Below are 22,287 nucleotides of genomic sequence, written 5' to 3' on the forward strand. Positions count from 1 at the left end.
CCGAGTAAAAAATAAAATAAAATAAAATAAAATCCAATAAATAGGTATTTTTAAGTGGAATTAAAAACCCCTCCTTTGCGAAAGGATGCGATAAACTTCTCCCTCCGTTCGCACGGCGCACGAGGCTAGATTAAAAAAATGCGGAGATATAAATATGAGATTACCGAAAAGCGTCAAACAGCATCGTTACTCTTGTTTTTTTTTTAACGAGTTTTGCTTTGTTTGCCGACTCCTTGCCAAGCGCAGCTCTCTGATGGCGTGCGCCCGCGCCGGCTCCGCTGTTTCTGAGCGTGCGTGTTGGGTTCGCTTTCTGTGGGTTGGGTTTTTTTTTGTTGTTGTGTTTTGCTTTGTTTTTGTCTATTTTTTTTTCTTCTCCCCCATGCCTGAGGAGAAAGCACCACGAAGCAACGCCAGGCTCCGGCGCTGCCGAGGGTTGAGGTAAGATGGGGCTGCGGCGGTTGCCTCCGTCTCAGATCCAGCGGCTGTAGGGGCCCGTCACCTTGGTGTAGGCGTAGGAGGACACAGTGATGGCGGAGTTGGTGGGGATGGCCACCGCCTGCCGCGTGGGGACTGAGTCCCTCCTCTCCTTGCTGGGCGCCTCGGTCGCCAACGCACCGCCCCACTTGCGTTTCTTGGCGAAGGCTTTGGCATCTGGCGGGAGACCCAGGCGCGCCGCCTCCTCTTGCCGGGCCCGAGCCCGCTCTGCCAGCTGCTTCATCTTGGCCTCCCACAGCGCCAGGCCGTGGTTGGGCTGGTTCAAGTTCTTGTGTTGGTAGAAGACCAGGGAGATGCGGGTGGGGTGGCAGCGGTTGGGTTTCTTCAGCGGGGTGGTGGCGTGGAGCTCACGACGGGCGCACTCGATGAGGATGGAGCCGTGGGTGGGTGCCACAGCCACCCCACCGATGTTCTCGTCCAGGAAGTTGTGCTCGCTGTCCGACCACTCCTCCTCCTCTTCCTCGTCCTCCTCCTCCTCCTCCTCCTCCTTCACCGCCTTCTCCGGCAGATCCTGCTCCAGGCTGAAGGGGTCCCACGGCTTCTCCCGGTGGGGCCCTGCCACTCCCTTCTCACCCACTACCACCTCCCACGGCTTCTCCGGCAGCCCTGGGCTGGGTGCCAACGTCCTCCGCTCCTCCGCCTTCACTGAGCCCCACGGCTCCTCAGGGAAGCTGGGCAGCCCCGGCAGGGCCGAGCCAAAACCCAGTGGCCCCAGCAGGCTCGAGGTGCCCGTGCCAGCCAGCGCCGCCTCCCCCAGCTTGCAGGGGCTCCATGGTTTCGGCAGCAAGCCCGAGCCACACGCCGCCGCCACCTCTCCCGCCAGGACGTTGGGCCACTGCTTCTCCGGCAGTGGCAAATGCGCAGTGGCGTCGAAGGCACTCGGCTTCTCCCGCCCGCCCGAGTCTGGCACCAGGGCGCTCCACGAGCCCTCTGCCATGCTAGTCCTCTCAGGGGAAGACGTGCCCCGGGACACTTTGAAGGGGCTCCACTGCTGCTCCGGCCCCCCACCACGCACAGAGATGGCCGGCAGGGATAAGCTGGCACCGGGCATGGCCGCCGCGCCAGGAAGGGGCTCGATGGCAGGCGGAGGGTCTGGGGGCTCCTGCTTGATGGGCCGGCTGCTGAAACAGTTCTGTGCAAATGGCAGCGCCTCCTCCGAGCCCGAGCTAGTCCTGTGTGCCCCGGCCACCGCCGCTTTCTGCTGGCTGGCATAGCGGTTAGCCCGCTCATAGGTGCGCTGGTGATGGTTTTTGCTCCGGACGCTGTGCGGGATGGGCTCAGGGAAATCAGCATTCCCGTAGGTGTGGTTGAGGTTCTCCTGCAACGCCGGGATATCAGGCTTCTTCTCGTAGCTGTTGCTCACCCAGCTGCTCCCGCTCCTCTCGGGTGCCCCATAATTCAGAAACTGCGAGGGGAACACGTGGTTGCTGGAAAAGCCGTAATACCCGAAGGAGGGAAGCGCGAACTTGGAGTGAAACCCGTTCACGGAAGGCAGATTGGGCTGTGCATAGTAGGAATGGTAAGAGTAAACACTGTTCATGCTGTACGGGTCGGAGGGCCGGCAACTCCCCAGCACCGAGTAGCTCTCCACCACCGCATTGCCGTTGTACTTGAAGGCGTTGTAATGGCTCTGCGGCTCCACCTTGATGGAAGGTTTCAGCGGCTGCGGGGGCAGCCCGCTTTTCAACACCATACCTGCGGGCACAGCACACACACAGACCCCATGACCTGCCAGCCAAGGAAACTGCCGGTGGGGAGCGAGGACCCCAAAACTTGACCAGACTCGAAAATCCCATGGTGATGGGCTCGCTGGCTGAATGCAGAGGTCAGCATCACACAGCATCGCCCAGTGCACTGGCACCAATTCGCACCCAGACTCCGGGCTGTGGCAAGAGCTCCCCACAGCACCTCAGTACAGGGAAAAAAACAGGCACCACAGAAAAGCCATCCTGCACCCCAACAGGCCAAGCACTCAACACCGCCAGCCCGAGAAAGCCCCCAACCACATCCCCATCCCCTCGCGCGCTTTCTGGACAGCTCAGGGCAGCGGGACTTTGGCTCTGCCCCCGTTACCTGCATTTTGCTGGAGCATGGGGAGCTCAAGCGTTTCCTGCTTGATCTTCTCTGGTGTCATCAGCTTCTCTTTCTGCAGCTTCTTCTTCTCTGCGGCGGCTTTCTTTGCTTCCAGCTGCCTCTGCCGGCAGGACTTGGCAGGCTCAGGCAGCTTGCGGACCTCGCGGGGGAAGGACGTGAGCACCTGGATGGCCCCACTGCCCACCTTGGCGTTTTGGTTCTCCTCGCTGCCAAACTCATCCGTGCTGGACATCTTGTAGAGGGGGAGGACATGCAGTTGCTCATCTTCGGGGATTTTTCCTACCACGCGATTGTCTTCCTTTGTCAGCGTGCAGACCTGGGGGAGCGCAGGGTGCCATCAGCGGGATGCTGCTGGACGTGGCCCATGCAGGACAGGGGCGAAACCTCGTCCTTATTCCCCCCATCGATGTGAAGCTTCGCCAGTCTGGCGCCCCCAGCCCGCACCAGTTCCCAGCCAGCATTTGGAAACCTCCTGCAGAGTCTGGGTCAGGCAAAAGCAAATGCACGGTCCCCGTTAACACCATGCTTTCATCTACCTGGGGTGGCTTCAGCACCCCACAGACCTGAATGGTTTCATTTGAGATGTGCAAACACCAAGGACCAGCCACTGGAGTCATGCAGGTAGGACGACTGGGGACAGCGGGGCTCGAAAAGGAGCACCAAGTGGTTCAAAAAGGAGCATTCCAAAATGGGGTGGGGGAGCATCCCAAAAAGCCCCGCTGGCTGCCTGCTTACCACCGTGCAGCCGTTGTAGAGGTTATGCTGATCTTTGTGAGCATGAGCGCAGAAGTCCATGCATGCCGTCACTCCTGAGAACGGCCTCCCCTCCTTCAAGCCCAGCCGGCAGTCTATTGCTACATCCTCGTTGGTAACCTGGTGGAAGGAGGAGAGGGCTCCGGTTATCCAAAATCTCCTATGCGCCGCCACCCCGCACCTGTTTCTATCTGCCGCCGGGCCGGCATGCTCCAAAGAGGGTGAGCAGCTGGCCAGTACCTGGTTTTGGTAGGCTTGTGGCGCCAGCCTCTTGTAAAGCGGAGCAACCTCAGTGGCCAAGTCCTGAAAGCTTTTCCGGAGCAGCTCTTCCTGTGGTAGGGAAAAGAGGAGGATGTCACCCAGGGGTTTCAGCAGCGGGGATGGAATTGGGGGCAGAGCCCCCGCAATGCCACATGGCATCCGACCCTTCCCACAATGTCCCTCATCATGCAAGGCACATGGCTGAAATTCCTGGCGAGGTTTTGGCCGTTCAACCTCCAGCCTCAGCATCTGTTGTGCTTTCGCTTGCTTGACCCATGAGCCCCCGGCATCTTCCTTGGGGTTTCTAGAGAGACCCCATTCGTGCCACCCCGTACTGACACTTGTCACACCAGAAGTCCTGGCTCTGGGATGCCGAGCCTGCCCTCTAGTTTTACCAGGTTGGCTTTCTTTCCCCCGTCTCCCTAATTCATCAAAAATCCCACAAGGAATCCTATTTTCAGGCTTCACCCTGCAAAACTTGGAGCTTGGGGGTAAAAGGAGGTCCAAACCCACAGCCCTGCTGGTGTTGCCCTGCTCCGCCTGCATCACCCACCTCTTTGGGATTGTCCCCCACCAGCCTGAACTTGCGGGGAGTTTTGCTCCGGGCGTATTTGCAGCCATTAAAATACATGCTCCAAGAGCAGCCGAAGGAGAAGGAAGCGCCACAGGTGTTGGGGTCCTTGCCTTGGCACGCGCAGGTCCGGCTGCGGGAGGGACACCGCAGAGGAGCGTCAGCCACCAGTGCGGTGATAGCAGCTCCGAAAACAGGAGGGACCCCCGCATCCCCTTCCCACCCCGTTTCCCCAAACCGGACCAGTGGCGCAGTGGGACTTACTCATCGTTCAAGCCGCAGCGGCGGCTGGTGGGGTTGCCGTACTTGGTGAGGGTGTCGGTAAGCTCCTGGTACAGCATGTCGCCCAGCGTGCGGGGGATGCCCTCCCAGGCCAGGATCAGGATGATGATGACGGCGTTCTGGCAGTGGTGGCCGGCCCGGTGTCGCACCAGGCACAGCAGCTTCTCCTCTTGGTTGTGTCTCCGGATAACCTGGAAAACAGAGGGGCCAAGTCAGACCACTCCAATGGCAAACACCTCCTGGGATGGGGAGGACCCCAAAAGTGGGTCCTGGCTGCCCTCTGCAGCACCCCATGGGAAACTGGGGGGGCAGAGCTGTGGGGGCTCCCATGATTGCATTCAACTCCATGGGCTTTGGGGCGCTGGGGGAGGACGTGCCAGCCCAGAGGCTGCAGGCATGGACGTGCCATTTGGCAGGTGCCAAGGCTGGGAAGCCCCGTGGAGTTTCCCCAGGGGTGGCCGCCACTCTCACTTCCTTCTTGCCAGCCGCAGATCAAGCGTCCCGCCCCTGCCTGCTGTGGTCACCGCTGGCAGGGGACCTCCTCGTCCCCAGGCAGGGAGGGGACAGGCAGGAGCGTTACCGCAGGGAGGGCTCCGAGGGGGGATGGGAGCCGGGGCGCAGGCACTCACCCACTTGGCAATGGGGCAGCCCCGGGAGCTCTTCCCCTCCTTCCCCGTGTAGATGACCTTCTCGATGCGGATGGCCTTGCCCTTCTCTCCGTACCTGCCAGGGGATGGGCGTCAGTGCCGTTCACCCCCATCATGCTCATGAGTTCCCTGCTTGCCCTCATGGGCCCCTCACGAGCCCCACTCACCTCACAGGACCCCACTCACCCTCACTGGACCCCACGTGCCCTCATGGGACCCCACTTGCCCTCACAGGACCCCTCATGAGCCCCCACTCGCCCTCACAGGCCCCCACTCACTCTCAGGAGCCTCCGCTCACCCTCACAAGATGCGACTCACCTTCACAGGACCCCATGGGACCCCACTCACCCTCGTGAGCCCATGCTCATCCTCATGGGACACCATTCGCCCTCATGGGACCCCATCCACCTTCACAGGACCCCACTCCCCTTCACAAGACCCCACGGGCCCCCACTCACCCTCACAGGACCCCGCTCAGCCTCACGGCCCCCCAGGACGGGACAGTATGAGGCAAGGACCCTTACCGCTCCTCCATGAGCTCCCTGATGGACGCCACGGTGGGCCCCGAGCCCAGGTGGGTGTAATACGGCCCCTCGTCCTTCTCCACGATTTGCTCTGCAGAGGCAGAAAGTGGGGGACAGAGATTTGGGGATTTGCACCTCAGTCAGCTGCCCCGACGGATGCCAAACCCCCAAATTCCCTCAAATTGAGCACTTTTACACCAAAAATCAAAGGTTCCTTGACAGGGTTTCCCCCTAAGACCATTGGGGAAGGGAAACCACAATTAGGGGTTCACTGAACAACCCAGCAGCTCCTCTTCATTTTCTGCTCCCAGCACTAAAACGCCACTGGGGAACATGGGGATAGGTGCTCAGACCCGCACCCTTCAGGGACCCAAAAACCTCCCTGAGGGGCCACAGCCCCTCTGAGCATCCCGGCACGGGGGATTTGCGCCGGCTGCTTGAGCGTGGTGCATTTTGATGAGCTCTGCCGAGAAGAAGCAATTAGCGGTGGTGGGTTATTTGGCATACAAACCCCCCTCCTCATCCTCAGCCCCCCTGCTCCCTGCCAGCTCCCACCCTGGGCACCTATCTGGCCCCGCTCACTGGGACTGGCCTGGCTGGACGCTGCCAAAACCATCACAGGATGATTTTGGGGCTGAAAACTACTGCTGCCTGCTTTTAGGCTTGCCTGGAGGATTTGGGGATGCTCACGGGATGCCCTGAGCTGGCTGAGCCCGTGCAAGGAAGGAGCTGCTCTGTGGGAGAGAAGCTGAAGGATGCTGGGCCTACAGGAGAAGGATGCTCAAGATACAGGAGAAGGATGCTGGGGATACAGCCCTGCAAGCAACACACCCCCCACAGCAGCAAACCCCTTGGGGCTTTTAGGGCACAAAAGTGCCGGCGCAGGAAGCAAAGGATGCTCCGGGCAGCCATGGTGGCGCAGGGGTCGACCCCGCAGCGCGTGGGGATGCTCAGACACTGCCAGGTGGGATGCATCCAGCACAGCAGCCGGGTCTGATCTGTCTTTCCATCTCTCTGCTCTCATCTCCCTGATTTTCATTCCCGTCATGTCTAACTGGCTGGGCGCCAGGGCGAGGAGAAAGCCGGGCTCAGCTGGGCTGCAGCTGTCCAGAGATCAATACGGGACACGCAGCGAAGGCTGATTTTATTACAGCGTCTAACAGCACAGGCACCTAATAAAGCACCAAGCCCCGACTCCTACTTAATTGCTTTCTCTCACAGCTTTTCCTTGAGAAAATGGAGAGAGGTGGCAGGGGGGGAATCCCCCCATCTCCCAGCCTCTAAACCATGCTGCAAAAGAAAAAGCAACCTGAATCTTTTCCTGGCACCGCGGGGCAAAACTCCGAGATCAGTTCGAGCAGCTCCAGAAAAGCCTTTCATTCGCTCGGTGCTGTTTGGGCTAATTACTGCTGCCATTTACAAGCAAATAAATAAATAATCATAAGCCCCGCTAATAAAGTGCAGCTTGTGCTTAGGCTGAGGCCACCTCTCCCAGTGGCACGAGGGTTTATTTTTCCAGCTGGATGCCCCAAATCCTCACCCTGCTCCTCCCAGGGGAGAGCACAGCTCCAGTCTAAATTTTGGGGAGGGAAGATCCAGCTCTCAGTGCTTGGATGGAGTTGGACCGCGGGGACTGGGTGGGAAATTTCTAGCACTTGCTGCAAAGTCTAACAAATGCCAACACACACCAAAAAAAAACACAAAAAAAACCCACAAATCCAAGAGTTTGAAGCCTTTTCAATGCATCCTGGTAGGATTGGCCACCGAAAAACCCAGCATCCCAGCAGCAAATACAGCTCCGGGCATAACCGGGCATGCCAAGTCAAAGTTTGGGTTACCTGGAGTAACCCAAACCAGCTAATTTCGCTTAAAATAGCAGGAACAACCAGGTGAGCTGGGTTTTAGGCAGGTTTTGGCACTGGCACAACTGTGGGCCCCTCTATGGGATTTAGCTGAGAGGTTAAGCAGTGGCAAAACCCAACACCCCTTTGGTTTTGCAGCTCTTCCAACCCATGCCGGCACAGCCAGGTCAGCATCGGTGCCACCCCCACAGTGACGCGGCGGTCGCTCGGCGTTTGCTGTCCGACCGTAAAAATAAGACGGGAGAAGAGAAAGCAGAAGACGGCTCCGCAGCATCAGGGTTTTGCCATGCAAGTGCTGCATCCCCCCAAAAAACAGGGGCTTTGCCGGCGCGGCGGCATTGCTCCATTATTTATCCCGGGCAATCCCACCACGCAAAGCCACCTCCTCGAAATGCCACGCCAAGGCTCACCACCACCCTGGTAATCCCCCGGCACGGCCGCTCACTCACCAACGCAGTCGCAGGTGGGGAACTCCGCTTGCGCCCGCTTGGCCGGCGTGTCCAGGAGGCTTTTGGTTGGTGTGTCCAGGTATTTCAGCGGTGATTCCAAAAAGCCGCTCAGGGTCGGTGTCAGCGGCACCTCGTCCTTGGTGGGTGTCCCGTCGGCGTCATCCGCGTCCGGGTTTTGGCTTTCCTCAGAGTAAAAGCACGTGGTCGACACCACGGTGATAGCACCAGAAGACTCGATTTTGATCTGTTTGGGGGATCGGGCAGTGAAAGGGGGCTCTGAAAGTGGACCCTTCCCCGGCGAGAACGAAAAGCTTTTGGGTCCGGCTTGGGGAGCACTGCTTGAAGCCAGGGCAGTGGCAGCAGCGGCGGGGGGCACTTGCGGGGCTGGTGCCGGCCCCCCCGGCAGCTCGGCAGGCCTGGGGGCGAGCGGGGCGGGTGTCTCGGGGGGCTGCAGGTTGAAATTCTCCCCGAATTCAGCTTCAAATTGCCGGATGAGCTCTTCCAGCTTGTCATCCACCACGATGGGGGTCAGGGCGGCCGGCAGGGGGGCGGCAGGCGCTTCCTCTGAGCAGGTCGAGCCTGCCGGCACCAGTTGATTTTGGGGGCCCCCCCTGGGGGCACCCCTTTCCTGAGAGTCGGGAGCTGGGGGGCCACCGTCGAGGGGGTTCGGCGGTGGGGGGCAAGTGGCGGGCAGGGGTAGTGCAAGAGGCTGGAGCGGGAAGGCAGGCAGTGGCGGCAGTTCAGTTTGCATCTCTTCGGTGGGGGGTTCGGCGGGCGCCCGAAACCCCTCCAGGCTGATCTGCCAGAGGGGCAGGAAGAGCGGCTGTGAGTCCTTCTGCTTCGCCTTCTTGATCTGCACTTGCTTACGGAGCGGTTTGGCCGGGGTGGGCTTTTCAGGCAGCGTTTTCTTCTTCTTCTCTTTGGCCTGCTTTTCAAAGGGCTTGGGGGGCATGGCCGGGGCGCTGGGAGCCCACCAGCTGCTTGGCTGATCTGGGGGTGCCACCACTGCCGCTGCCAGGCTTTGCTCGAGGAAGAGGCTGCGCTTGTGGTGGAGATGCTGCTGCAGGACCAGTTGCGTCTTCTTATGCAGGTCAGGCTCTGGTGGTGCCGGTGGCAAACAGGGTCCGCCCGGCGCATCCTTGCCGGGCACTCGTTCGGGGGGCTCCATTTTAGGCGCAGTTGCTTTGCCAGCCGTCACTTCAGGTCTCTTGAAAGCTGCCTTGATGTAGTCGTCGGCATTACCCAGCAGCTGCTCCAGCTCCGCCATGGGGTCTCCGGCCCCCGCCGCCCCCTTGGCCTCCAGCCCCCATGCCGCCACGAAGCCCCCCCGGGGAGGCGCTGTGCCGAAAAATGGCTCCGGCACTGCTCCCGGCTCTGGCGGATAACAGGGCTCATCCCCTTGCTGCCACACAGCCCCTGGCGGGGCGAGGGGGCCGGGGCCAAAGGGGGCGGCAGGGGGTGGTGGGGGCGGTGGCGGGGAGGGTTGGCCATCGCCGGCGGGCTGAGGGAGAGTGGCTGAGAGCTGCGTCAGGGCTTCGATGGCTATGGCGGTCTGCAGGCTGATGTTCTTCTCCTTGGCGATGGTCAATGCGCTTTGGGAAAAGGGGAGGCCATCGGGTGGGCATGGCTCGACGGTCTCAGGCACCAGCTGGGGGTCGATAGCACCTTCCTGGGGGGGAGGCGGGGGGTTGGTGGCAGCGGCATGGGGTCGCAGTGACGCCGGCTCTTCACCAAGAGCTGTCTTGATCTTCTGCTCCAGCCATTCCAGGTAGTCGGGGCACTCGGGGCCGTCGCAGTTGCAGTTGGGGGGCTTCACACCGTGCTTGGCCAAAGCCAGGGCAGCCTTGAGGGCGTGCAGGTCCTCCCCTCGCGGCACGCCGTCCGCTGCGCTCAGCCTGCCCTGGCTCATCTCCGAGTCAAACTTCTCATACAGCAGTGATGGCGAACCCGGGGACAGTAGCCGGTAGGAGGAAACGGCTTCGGCCACCGCTGAAAAGGCCACCAGGTTCCTGACGTCTTCCAAGTGGGCTTTACCAGCAGCAGGTGGCTGGCCCGGCAACCAGCCGCTTGGCTCCATCAGCGCGGTGCACCCTGCCTCCAGCCGGCCCCCATTCGCCAGGCTGAGCCCGCTGCCCTCATTCAGCTGCCTTTCTTCGACATAATTAACTGGCCCTTCTTCCATTTGGCTTCTGCTGGGTCCATCAACCGAGTCGCCCGCCGAACCTGTCTGCGAGGAGGGAGAGAGGAAAGACGTGAGCATCCCCTGCCACAACCCACGTGCCATCATCCCCCACCCTATTTTCTCCCTCTTTATTTTTATTCTCCCCTTTCCCCATCTCTCTTTCTGACCCAGATGATGAAGATGCAAATGAGCCACGCAAAAAAATAATCACCACTGGCAAAACTACGTGGGGTTTTGCCTGTTTGCGCAAGGAGCAGCTCAGCTCAAAAGGCGGCCGCTTTCTACCATGTCGGCCCCGCGCCGCCCACATCTCCACCCCACCACCCGCTTTCGAAATTGCTCACGGAACGGTTCGGGATTTCCATCACCCGCCGACAGCAAGACGCAGTGGAGTGGGACGGGGAGGGCGTCCCCAGCTCCGGTGACACAGTTTGCACCGGCGAAGGAAGTGGCACAGGGAGAAAAGGGGGATTTTTTGGACCCATGCCCAAAGCAAACATCCTGGCTGGAAGCAGCCATCCTTCGCCAGAGGCCGCAGCATGGCAGGAAGCCGGCGAGTTGGCTACGCTGGTGCCAGGGGCGGCGCGGGGATGCTTTCACCTCAAATAACCCGGCGTCTGTATCAACACGGCTGGCCAGGGCCCCCGGCAACGCCGAGCTACAGCACCAGCGTCCAGAAAACCGGCAGCGTGCCAAGAAGAGACCAAAACCATTAGAGCCTTTCCCGCCGATGAGACACAGCGGCACCCAGGGCGTCCATCACCCCAGCATCTGGGTTTGCATGCCCCAGTTAAGACCCTCCAAGGGGTTTTGCCAGGGATGAGAGGGGTCTTTCTGTGCTCTGTGACTCTCCCCCCTTGGCGGCATGGATTTTAGTGCTCCAGTGGCCAGGGACGCTGGGCGCTGGCAGCGTATTTAGTAGTTTGCCGATAACCGGGGGAGCTTCCTGCAAGCTAAAAATACAGCAAAGTTCACTGGGAAAAAATATGAAAAAGCAAGCAAAGGCTGTGGGCAGAGCTTCCTGCCTCCGGACGGTGCCGGCACCAGCTCGTGGGGAGGATCCGCAGCCCAGACTCAAAGGGAGACCCAGAGTCACAGCTTGGTGTTGGAGCAAGCTGTCAGTGTGCGGTTGGTGGTGGTGGAGCCACATTTAACCCTTCAGCCACCAGCCCCACGGCTTCCGCATGGGCGTCCTTCGGGGTGAGAGGGTGAGAGAAGCTGCATGCTTGAGCGTGGCTGGTTTCTATGCTGGAGATGATAAGCACGCTGCTGACTGCGTAGAAACCCCAGCAAAACTGGGGAGAAACCACTCCCAGGATGATAATATCCCAAAAATGCCCCCTCGCCGGGGGTGAAAACTCCCAGGGGAGCACAGCACCGGTGCAAATCACCACAGCCCCGCTCCAGCACAGGGCTCACCCCAATGCTGCCGCAGCTTTATAGGGGCTCCGGCTTCGGTCCCTTTGCAGCATCCCTGGAACCAAGCGATGCAGCCGCAAGCGATGGGACCAGTCCATCAGGTCTGGGGAGCAAGTGCTTTGCCACAGGTTTGTGCTGTGCACCGGCAAAATGGCACCCCGGGCAGGGTGGGGACAACATACCGCCTCCGCTCTCCTTTGCAAACCAAGGAAGAAACAGCCTCGCCTGTCCTTCCTGCACCGTCATCTTCTTCCTCCTCCTCCTCCTCCCCAGCCAAAAGGATTTTTCCCAAGCGGCACATGGTGGCAGGGAGAAAAATGCCCCGAGCTCTCTCCAAGTCCTTGGGAGGACACACTCATCCCCCAAAGTGTCCCTGGCATCGCAGCGGTGACATCAGCCCAGAGAAATGATGACAAACCTGTTTTTCTCTGGGTGGGGAGCAGACACCGGTCCCAAGGGTTTACCTGGTGCGGGGAGGGGAACCTGCTGGATAAGGGCAGGGGAAGCCCCAAAAACCAGCCGCCGGGCCGGGCCAGCACCTTGGGCTGCTCCATCCCATAAACCTGGTTATCGACCCAGGCTGGGGATGCAGGAAAATAGTTCACCCTGTGAACACAAGGCAGGAGTGAGCATCCCCCGCTGCTCCTAAAGAGTTAATCCGAAAGCTACAACCTTCCCCAAATCAGTGGGGAGAGGAAAAAAAAATATATATATAAAATATAATTATTTTTTTCCTGGCTTTCTCATCCAGCTCCTTTTGTTCCCGGCCCCACAGGCTGGGAGATGGAAAGACCTCGCGGCTTCTCCCCAAAAATTGATCCCCCTTCCCCCCCATCCTGACCTGCTCCGGCAGCATTCACCACCGTGGGCACCTATTCCTCCGGAAAAAAGTGCTGCCTGCCCAAACCTCCTTCCATTCGCCCCAGGAAAGAATAAAAGTTGGGGAGGGGGTAGGGAAATAAATTAAAATAAAGAGAAAACCAAGCGCTTCAGTTCAGGTTAGCTCGGCTGCTCAGCTCCTGCATGGTCCCTTCTGCATCCTCTGGGTGCTATAAAAGCGGAAAAATCCCCCTGAGGATGAAAACATTTTTTTAATCTATTTTTCCTCTTTTTTTTTTATTTTTCCCCCTGTTTTAAATGCCTTAAACAGAGGGAAGGGAGAAAAAAAAATAACCACACACGCAGAGCCCAGCTTGGAGGGTTTCCAGCCTGGGCTGCACTCCCTGGGAATAGTTCAGAGCCGTTTATAACCTGGCGAGTGCCGGGGGGGAGCCCCGGCGGAGGCACGGTGCCGGATTCGGGTACGGCTCTGGCCGGGCAGCACTTACGTGTGCGGGGCGGGAGGCGAAGCTGGAGGCGATGGCAAGACCATTGGGGAGGAAAGACGAAATGAGTTGTTCAAGCCCCAGCCATCCCAGCCCTCCCCGCCCCCTGCAAAACCAGCTGGAGGAGCCATTAGCCCCAGCGCCGCGCGCACGTAGGGACGGACGGACGGATGGCAGAGGGCCCCACGGCCTGCCGGTGCTGGCCAGGCCCAAAAGGCGCCTCGACACCCCACGGGGGGACGCGGGGGGGACCCCAGCCCCGCGACCTGGCGGGGAGGGACGGCCACAGCAACGCTGGCTCCAGTGGGGAACCACAGGCCCCGCTGGCAGCGGCCCTATAGATCCCGCTGCCCTACAGATACAGTGACCCATATATCCAACAACCTGCATATTCAGCAATCTTATGTATCTAACAACCCTATATATCTAACAACCCTATATATCCAGCAACCCTATATAATCAGCAACCTATATATCCAGCAATCTTATATATTCAACCACCTTATATATCCAGCAGCCCTATATATCCAGCAACCCTATATATCCTTCAATCTTATATATTCGACAGCCCTATATATCCAGCAGCCCTATATAATCAGCAATCTTATACATCCAGCAACCTGCATATCCAGTAACCTCATACATCCAGCAACACATTATATCCAGCAACTTATATATTCTGCAATCCCATATATCCAGCGGACCTATATATCCAGCAACCCTAAACACTCAGCAACCCTAAATACCCAGTCCTATATACCCAGCAACCCTATATACCCAGTGACCTATACGTCCACCAACCCTATATAGCCAGCAGTCTATATATCCAGCATCCCTACACATCTAGCAGTCTACATATCCAGCAGCCCTATATAATCAGCAATCCTATACATCCAGCAGCCTTATATATCCAGTAACCCTATATATCCAGCAACTCATTATATGCAGAAACTTATATATTCTGCAATCCCATATATCCAGCAGAACTATATATCCAGCAACCTATATATCCAACAACCCTACATGGCCAGCAGTCTACATATCCTATAGTCTATATATCTATATTTCAAATTATTACTTTCAACCTCCCTGCTGGGCTGTAAGAAAAATGAACTAAACCCACCCAGAGCCAACAGGGGAACAGGTTTTACATCACTTGTCCTCCAAAACATCCACTCGCCCCCGCCGGGACCCCAAAAGTTCCACTGTATAAATGTTTTGGGGGGTTATTAAATCCCTTGGCAGGAGCCAAATGGCTCAGGTGCAGAGAATGGAGCAACTCGGTGCACGCAAAGCAGCTTGGAAGACGCCACTTGGTGTCGTCCCGCTGCAAAAAGTGCTCAATTTTATTAAAAGTGCAGAATTTGGGAGCCGGAGGAAAGCGGAAGGCTGGACCATGCCGGCGGGGATGCTCAGCCTTTCCCAGTGGGATCTGGGCGGCAGGGGGACACACAACGCCGCGTGCCGGGGCTGTGGCGAGGGCACGGCGGGGTGTTTGGGAGGTCAGCGGGTGTCGCTGCCAGCCAGCGGCACGGGCCAGCCAAGAGGCAGGAGGCAGCTTGGCTGCCAGCCCCATGCCACGCCAGTGGGGCCCGGCCAGCCCCGGCACTCGGCTTGTGGTTTTCCTCCTCTGGCAACAGCCCCGGGGATCCTCCACCGGGAGGGTGGGTTGGGGGGCACTGCTGGGGGGAAGCCCTGAGCATCCCTGAGTGTGGGAGACCCTACAATAACAAACCGCCCAGCCGGTGCCACCGAAGGGCTTTGCCGGGGAAGGGGATGCTGCCAAAATCACACACATGCCCCCACCCCAGGGACTGATGCTCCTGGGAGGCACCACCTCACCTCGGTGGACCCCAAGAGATGGAAAAAAACCCCTCCCAGTCCCAAACCACCGCTGCAGTCCCCGGGTACCAGCAGGGGGGATGCTGGAGAGGAGCCGCATGGCGTGGATGCCCTAAATTCATGCTCAACGCCCCCAAAAATGGAAAATAAAGGAAATTTGGGAAGCCCAAGCGCCAAGCCGGACCCATGACAGCCCCTGGCTCCCCCCCAGCCAGGGTACCCACCGTGCAGGCTCACGGCCCCGCTGCCTCCCGGCACCGTGGGCGGCCACGGCTGCTTCTCCCGCCTTGTTTTCCAAGCTGTTTCCATGGCCCCAGCTGACCCCGGCACTGGGTCTGAGCTGCTCACTGTCCTCATTTAGCCCGGAGAAAAGCCGGAATAGCGCTGATGCTGAGAGAGCTGAGCTGATTTACGCCGCAGGAAGCCTGGCTCTACTTTACAAGAGCCCCAAGAGCACTTTCGGGGACACCCATAGCCATAACCCCGCTTCGGATGGTGCTGGGGCAATTATTTCACCCCCTTTTCCTTCTCACTGGGGTATGACAAGCCAGTTGAACGCGATATAGTCCTGCTCCCGGCTCCTACACCGGCATCCCACCAGCGCCAGGAGCTTCCGAGGGAGATGGGGGATTTTTTTTCCAGGTGGAAAAAAATTTGTTCCCATCTCCATCCTCCTCATTTCCTTCAGGAAAACAGTTTTCCCTTTTGGAGGGACCAGAGCAGGAATGCTCAGGGCAGGAATGTTTGGGACAGGGATGCTCCGGGAAGGGATGCTCAGGATCGGGATGCTCAGGGCAAGAATGCTCAGGGTCGGGATGCTTAGGGTCGGGATGCTTGGGGTCAGGACGCTTGGGTGAAGATGCTCGGGGTTGGGACGCTCAGGGAAGGGATGCTTGGAGCAGGAATGTTCAGAGCAGGGACGCTCGGGTGAAGATGCTCAGGGAAGGGATGTTTGGAGCAGGGATGCTCAGCACCAGGGCCAGGTGAGCAATATCCCAGCGGATGCTCCCACCAGAGCAGCTTTTGGGAAGCAAGCTGCCGCAGCCAAGCCACAGCGTGTGCTCCCACTACGGCGTGCCTTCCCACTGCGGCGCAGAGCCGAGCCAGGAGCCGCCAGTTGGCGTGGGCAGGGGGAAAGGCTTGGCACGGCACGGAGCCGTGTCAGGCTGCCGGCTCTGGCTGGGCAGGGAGGGAGCCGAGCTCTTGAAAGGGAAAAGAAGGAAAAAAAACACACAGTGCTATTTTTGTTGCTTGGAGCAGTTTTTTCCTCAAACACAGCTGGCTCCTCTCGTGCCGGTGCTCAGCTACCAGATTGGCTCCGGGGCTGGCTGGGCAAAGCCAAATCGCTGGCTGGTGGGGAGCGGCGGCACAGCAGGGGAGCGGTGCCTGCTCTGTCCCTGGGGAAGGGGAAGGAAGGAGGGGATGGGGAGGAAGGGGAAGAAGAAGGGAAAAGGGCAGGGGAAGAAGGGGAAGAGGAAGAAGGGGATAGGGGGAGAAGAAGGGGAAGAAGGGGATAGGGAGAAAAGGGAAGGAGAAAGGGAACGGGAAGAAGGGCATGGGAAAGATGGGGATGGAGATGGGGAAGGGGATGGAGAAAGGGAAGGAGAAAGTGAGGAAAGCGAAGGGGATGGGGAGAAATGGGGAGAAAGGGGAAGGAGGGGAGAAAGGAGATGGAGAAGGAGGGGAAGAAAAGGAAGATGGGGAGGAAGGGAAACAAGGGGAAGAAGGGGAAGAGGACGGGGAGGAAGGAGACAGGGTCAGGAAGGAAAAAAGACCCACCTGGGAAGCAAGAAGGAAGGGGGAAGCGCATGGGCCACAGGAGAAAGGCTCGGGGCCTCGCCTCGCCTCTCGCCCAGCCCCAGCCCAGCCGCCCCCATGGGGCTGGGCCGGATTTCGCAGCCCCGCTGCCAGCGTCCCCCGAGGGACAGGGCTTGGTCCCCTCCCGGCCCCACCACCCCCCCTCTGTGGGGACATTTCCACCCTGCCTGATTGCTTTGAGTTGCAAATCAGGGGGAGGAAAAGCTGGTTTTTGGGGAGCGAGGAGGAAAGCCGCCTTGCACCCATGCACCAACCAAACTGCACCCCAGTTTTCAAGGCTTTGCCCCACTGGTTCAAGCCGGGGGGGGTCTCCGCAGGCCCCTGGCCCCCGGGTGCAAGTTGAGGATGTGCCACCCAGCATCCATGGGTGCTCGGCTCCCCTCCAGCCCATCCCCATCCCATCGTACCTGGGGGATGCTGCGGTCGTCGTCCCCAGACGTGGGGGCTCCTCGTGCCGCCACTGCCGTGCCGCACAGCCCGACCTTTCAGCAGAGGAGTAGGAGGAGGAGGAGGAGAACCGTGCACGCCACCACCCTCCCACCTGGCAAGCACAAACAAGTCGGCGGCACGATGGCCGGCGGGCAGGAGCTGGGAGATGAGTGGGAGCCCGGCCCTGCCCCGTCTGGGAGCAGGGAAAACGCCGGCTCTGCCAAACCTGGAGCTGGTTTCACTGCCGCGACCTGTCCCCCATGGGGAAAAGCATCTTGCAGCGGGTGGGAGACGCGAGCCCTCTGGATGAAATCCCTTCTCTGAAGGCCGGAGGAAGACGCACAGGGTGGAAAACGCGTGCTGGCGGCACAACACCAGCTTGGCACCGGCAAAACCATTTTGCAGCACACTGTACAAAAAAAAAATCCCCTTTTTCTCCACCAAAATTTAAAGCCCCCCCATCCCGGCTGCCTCCCCCGGGGGCTGGTGCTGCTGAGTCAGTGCCAGTGCTGCTGAGTCACCGCAGCCACCTCAGCCCTGACGCCAACCGGCGATGAGCTCAGCCGCAGGGGCTTCGACACCTCCACACTCACTGGCAGCCACAGCACCGGCACTGCTGGGCCCCAGGGAGCCACACAGTGAGGCTTTTGCCAGCACCTCTCCCTACATTTTGGGGTTTCACTGGCTTTGCCCCCCAAAAACCTCACCCATCCCCAAAACCGTGCCAATCAGCATCGCTTTGAATCCAAGGCTACTGAAACACGGCCACTGGCTGGGCAAGGAAGCCAGCGGTATTCCAGCTCTCCCACCCTCCAACCGGTGCTGTGGTCCTCTCCGAAAACACCCCATCATGGACCACCCGCGAGCTGGGACGGCTGCCGCAGTCGCCATCCACATCCTCTGCATCTCACTCGCCAAAAGAGGAATGGGAATGATAAAAAAGGGGAAAAAAAAAAAAATCTGATTTTGCTTTTTTTCCCCCCACTGGGGTCATCAGTGCCGTGGGGGATGCGCTGACGCCACCTCTGGCTTCCCCGGCCCGGTGACAGGGTTGATGACTCACGGGGAAGGAGGGGGGGAAGCGGCACATGCATGGGGCCGTCATGTTTGTAAACCTAAAAAAAGCCACGTGCAGGCAGGCAGCGTGCTCCGGCCGGCAGCACTGGCTGCCAGCGGCTGCAGGCAAGGAGCACGGGGACAGGCAAGGGACAGGCAGCCACTGCCTTCACGCTGGCATCCCAACCGGGAAGGCTCAGCGAGGCACCCGGCATGGGCGGGAGAAATCGGCCCTGCTGCAAAGGCTTGTGTCGCGATGGCTTTAATTGGTGCAGCTTTACGTGCAAGGGCTTTAAGTGCAAGGGCTTTAAATGCAATGGCATTAAGTGCAATGGCTTAAATGCAATGGCTTTAAATGCAATGGTGTTAGATGCAACGGCGTTAGATGGAACAGCTTTTAAGTGCAACAGCTTTAGATGCAATGGTGTTAAGTGCAATGGCTTAAATGCAACGGTGTTATATGCTACGGCTTTAAGTACCATGGCCTTAAATGCAATGGCTTCAACTGCAACACCAACTGGGGTCTGTAAGAGGCTCAGGGTCTTTAAAGCCCCTCGCCCTGTTGCTGCTCATCCCCCTCCTGCATCCCATCGCCTTCCAGCACAGCATTTGCAACGGGCCACAGCTCCCAGGATGCTGTTCCATCCATTTCGGCCAGGCTGGGAAGCAGGGGGCTGCAGTGACCGGGGCCGTGCCACCAGTGGCCACCAGCTCTGCGGTGACGAACCCTCCAGCCATTACACAGCATCCCCCAGCCTCCGTGCTGATGACTGCAGCAGTTACAACTTGTTCCAATCCAGTTTTTTTACAGCATTTTCAGGGCTTGGGGTGGATCGAGGTTTTTTTTCCCCCTCATTTGGCTGCAATGGAAATTGCAGGCTCGGGAGCTCGTGGTCCCCAGCTCCCCCATTCAACAGCAAAATCTCATTTAATCAAAAGATGCGGTGACTGGATGTGCAGAAGCACTTCTCTCTCTTTTTTTTTTTTCCACTTAAGAACTGCCATTTTAGCTGTATAAAACAAACATGCCGCATTGTCCCCATGACACGACTCCCTCCGACAACCCGGCAGAACCCTGCCTGCAAATCCCCGCTGCCTGCACGCTGCCAGCCCTGTCCCGCCACCACCAAGCATCCCAGCTCCCATGGAAATGGGGTTTTGGCCCCGGAAGAGAGGAGAAAATTGGGGTTGAGCTCAGTTTGCAGAGCTGGCAGTGGTGTGGCGGGCAGATGTGGAGCGGGGACAGAGCTGATCGCAGCTGTTTCACCTCCAGCCTCTTCCCATTTCATTTCATCTCCCTTTGGATGCCGGCCCGGGGAGAGGGGGGAGAAAAAAAAAAGCTCTTTCATCCTCAAAAATGGTCTGGCACCCTCTTGCACTGAGCTCAAAGCAAGTGAGATTAAAGAGCTGGCAGAGGAAGGGAGAAGGGGGACCAGTCCCCAGAAGGGCTGGGTTTGGGGTGCATCGCTCTCATCCCAGCCTGCATCCCGAGCCGTGGTGGGGACAGCAAGGGGACAGGGACAGTGGGCTTCAGCACTGGCCCCTTCGTTGCCATCCTGTTAGAAAAGCTCCCTGCACGCACGTGGAGCGAGGGCCGCAGCGGGGACCCCGGCACGCGTGGGCAGGGAATGGGGACCCCACTGCCATAGGAACGGGGGCCGGGGATGCCAGCACATGCAGGCAGGGGAATGAGGACCCCAATGTCACAGGGACAAGGACAAGGGAGGCCAGCACACACAGGTAGGGGGCTGGGGACCCTGATGGCACGGGGATGGGGACTAGGGACCCCCACACATGCAGGGAGGGGAGCGGGGACCCCAATGCTGCAAAAACAAGGAGCAGGGACCCCAGCATGCACAGGCAGGGGACAAGGGACACCACTGCCATAGGGATGGGGACACTGGCACACACAGGCAGGGGACCAAGGACCCTGATGCAGTGGGGATGGGGACTGGGGAACTCCAGCACACGTAGGCAGGGGGTCAGGAACTCCGATGCTATGGGGACAGGGACACACAATGCCATAGGGACAGGGGACCCTGGCACACATAGGCAGGGGACTGAGGACCCTGATGCCACATGGATGGGGACCAGAGACCCCAGCACACACAGGCAGGGGACCAGGGACCCTGATGCTGTGGGGATGGTGACCGGGGACCCTGGCACATGCAGGCAGGAATCCAAATATGCCAGTGCCACAGGGACAGGGACTGGGGACCCCAGCACATGCACAGCACCACAGGGATGGGAACCAGGCACCCCAGCACACGTGGGCAGGGGACCGGGGACCCTGACACCATGGGGCAGAGACCGGGGACCCCAACACATGCAGGCAGCGGACTGAGGACCCTGATGCCACAGGGACAGGGACCGGGGACGCCAGCACATGCAGGCAGAGGACCAGGGACCCTGATGACATGGGGACAGGGACTGGGGACCCCAACACATGCGGGCAGCAGACCGAGGACCCTGATGCCACGGGGACAGGGACCGGGGACGCCAGCACATGCAGGCAGAGGACCAGGGACCCCAGTGCTGTGGGAAGAGCTCACTCCCAGCATGCCAGCATGGGGGACACCCCCAGAAAAGCTTTTTGGGACACAGCTGAAGCACAACTGTGTGTCCCAGAAGCACCGTGTCACCGCTTCGCCATTCCCGTCCCCGGTGGGGCCAGCAAAGCCCCACCAAGAAAGGCTGGGGGGGACACACGTTTTGCTTTCCCAAGGTCCCATTGGCTCCTCCTCCGAGCCACCTCTCCCCTTAATTACCTGCGATAAAGGGTCCAGGTCAGTAATCTGAAAACCAAACCTCGTCACAGCTAATTAGGTGCCAAAGACCAAGAGCGGGGCTCGTTTACGGGGCCACTGTAACAACCTGCGAGGACTCTGCTCCGGCGCTGCCCATCCCTCCCCAGCATGATGCAACCGCGGGGCCGCACCGGCACTCGCCGCATCCTGGCACCCCAGCGCCTATGAAGGGATCTTATTTTGCAAAGCATCAGCGGATCCGGAGGCGGCTCCAGCGTTGGCGGGCAGGCGGGTGCACGCGCCGGCGCATTCCGGGTGCGAGATCTGAAGCATCCCTATCCCTCGAAAACACATGGTGCCAAAGCCACTCACCACGGACTCAAAACTTCGGGGCGGCCACGCATTTTGGCACGCTCTCCCTGACCTCGGGGATGTCCCCCGATGCCACCAGCATCCACAGCTGGTCAGATCCTGCCTGCCGCCAAACCATGCTGCTCTTGGCACTGGGATAACCCAAATCACTGCCTTGGATGGTGAATGAGACCCTCCCCGGGGAGGACAAGCCGCCTTTTCTCCCTACCTCCATCCTACCCCCGTTATTAGCGGTGTGACGAAAAGCGGGGGGGCTGACCTCGCTGGACCCCGTGTCCTCGTCACGGCGAGGGATGACAGCTGCCAGCGGCCAGGTTACGTCAGGGTGACGTCACGCCAGGGGAGCCTCATTGCCCTTGTTAGCATCACCCGCCGTACCTCTGAGCTCAGCACATTTAGAGGATGGAGGGAGGGGAGAGGATTAATAAAAATAATATTTTTAAAAAGCTGAAAAGCAATGGGGTAATAAAGATAGAAGGGGGGGGTCACGTTAGGGCTTTCTCCCCCCCCATCTGCCCCCACTCCAGCTGCTGGAGAGAAAGAAAAGGGATAAAAGAGGGAAAATAGTCAAAAATCAGCCAACAGGGGAGCGGGGCAGAGCCGGGGCCCGGCCGGGCGCTGCGTGTGCCCCCCCCGGCCCCGCCGCTTTGTCCTCCCGGCCCCGCCGCGCCTCCGCGCCCGCCGCGGCTCATCCGCGCCCGCGGGGCCGCAAAACACGCGCAAACACCGCGGGGGGGGGGCTTCACACACACCCCGGCCCGCCCCTGGAGCTGCATGTCCGGGAGGGTGCACGGGGGGGATGCAGGGGGGTGTATTGGGGGGGGGGGACTTACCTCGCCGCTCCCCCCGCCGCTGCCCTCGCGCAGCCCCCGCCGGGCCCCGGCACGGATCCGGCCCTCAGGAGGAAGCCATCTTGTCTCCCTCTCCTCCGCGCTCCCTCACCGCCGCCCTGCTGCAGCCAGGGGGGTGTTTGACCGGCGCATCTCTTCTTCCCCCCGCTGCTCCTGCTCCTGCTCCTGCTCCTGCTCCTGCTCCTGCTCCTGCTCCTCCTCCTCCTCCTCCTCCTCCTCCTCCTTCTCCTTCTTCTCCTTCTTCTCCTTCTCCTTCTCCTTCTTCTTCTTCTTCTTCTTCCCCTTCCCCTTCCCCTTCCCCTTCCCCT

The 22,287-nt window shown here is 59.6% G+C and overlaps 1 protein-coding gene across 3 annotated transcripts; it reads right to left on the reverse strand.

The window, feature by feature from the left end:
• Positions 1-229: 229 nt before the first annotated feature.
• TET3 (tet methylcytosine dioxygenase 3) lies at positions 230-22,151 on the reverse strand. Of its 3 annotated transcripts, XM_087763070.1 has the most exons (11): positions 21,962-22,151; positions 21,388-21,508; positions 7,939-10,165; positions 5,628-5,718; positions 5,086-5,179; positions 4,439-4,647; positions 4,157-4,307; positions 3,583-3,672; positions 3,325-3,462; positions 2,569-2,905; positions 230-2,190 (listed from the first exon to the last, which is right to left on the reverse strand). In XM_087763070.1, the coding sequence occupies exons 3-11, from the start codon at positions 10,118-10,120 to the stop codon at positions 470-472; spliced, it is 5,013 nt and encodes a 1,670-aa protein (XP_087619196.1). In that variant the 5' UTR covers positions 10,121-10,165; positions 21,388-21,508; positions 21,962-22,151; the 3' UTR covers positions 230-469. The 3 variants fall into 3 exon arrangements, with proteins under 3 accessions (XP_087619196.1, XP_087619198.1, XP_087619195.1); XM_087763072.1 differs by lacking the exon at positions 21,388-21,508 and having other exon boundaries at positions 7,939-10,161; XM_087763069.1 differs by lacking the exon at positions 21,388-21,508.
• Between the last annotated feature and the right edge of the window lie 136 nt (positions 22,152-22,287).

This window comes from Nipponia nippon, unplaced genomic scaffold (genome assembly GCF_047370975.1).
Source record: "Nipponia nippon isolate SJK-2023a ecotype South Korea unplaced genomic scaffold, ASM4737097v1 scaffold_27, whole genome shotgun sequence".
In the NCBI taxonomy this organism is placed as follows: domain Eukaryota; kingdom Metazoa; phylum Chordata; class Aves; order Pelecaniformes; family Threskiornithidae; genus Nipponia; species Nipponia nippon.

Coding starts and splice junctions, on each gene's coding strand:
- TET3 (XM_087763072.1), bottom strand. CDS start 10,120: ATGGAAGAAGGGCCAGTTAATTATGTCGAAGAAAGGCAGCTGAATGAG. Junction 5,719..7,938: donor CCCCACCTGCGACTGCGTTG/GTGAGTGAGCGG, acceptor CTGCCTCTGCAG/AGCAAATCGTGGAGAAGGAC. Junction 4,648..5,085: donor GCTGCCCCATTGCCAAGTGG/GTGAGTGCCTGC, acceptor TCTGTTTTCCAG/GTTATCCGGAGACACAACCA.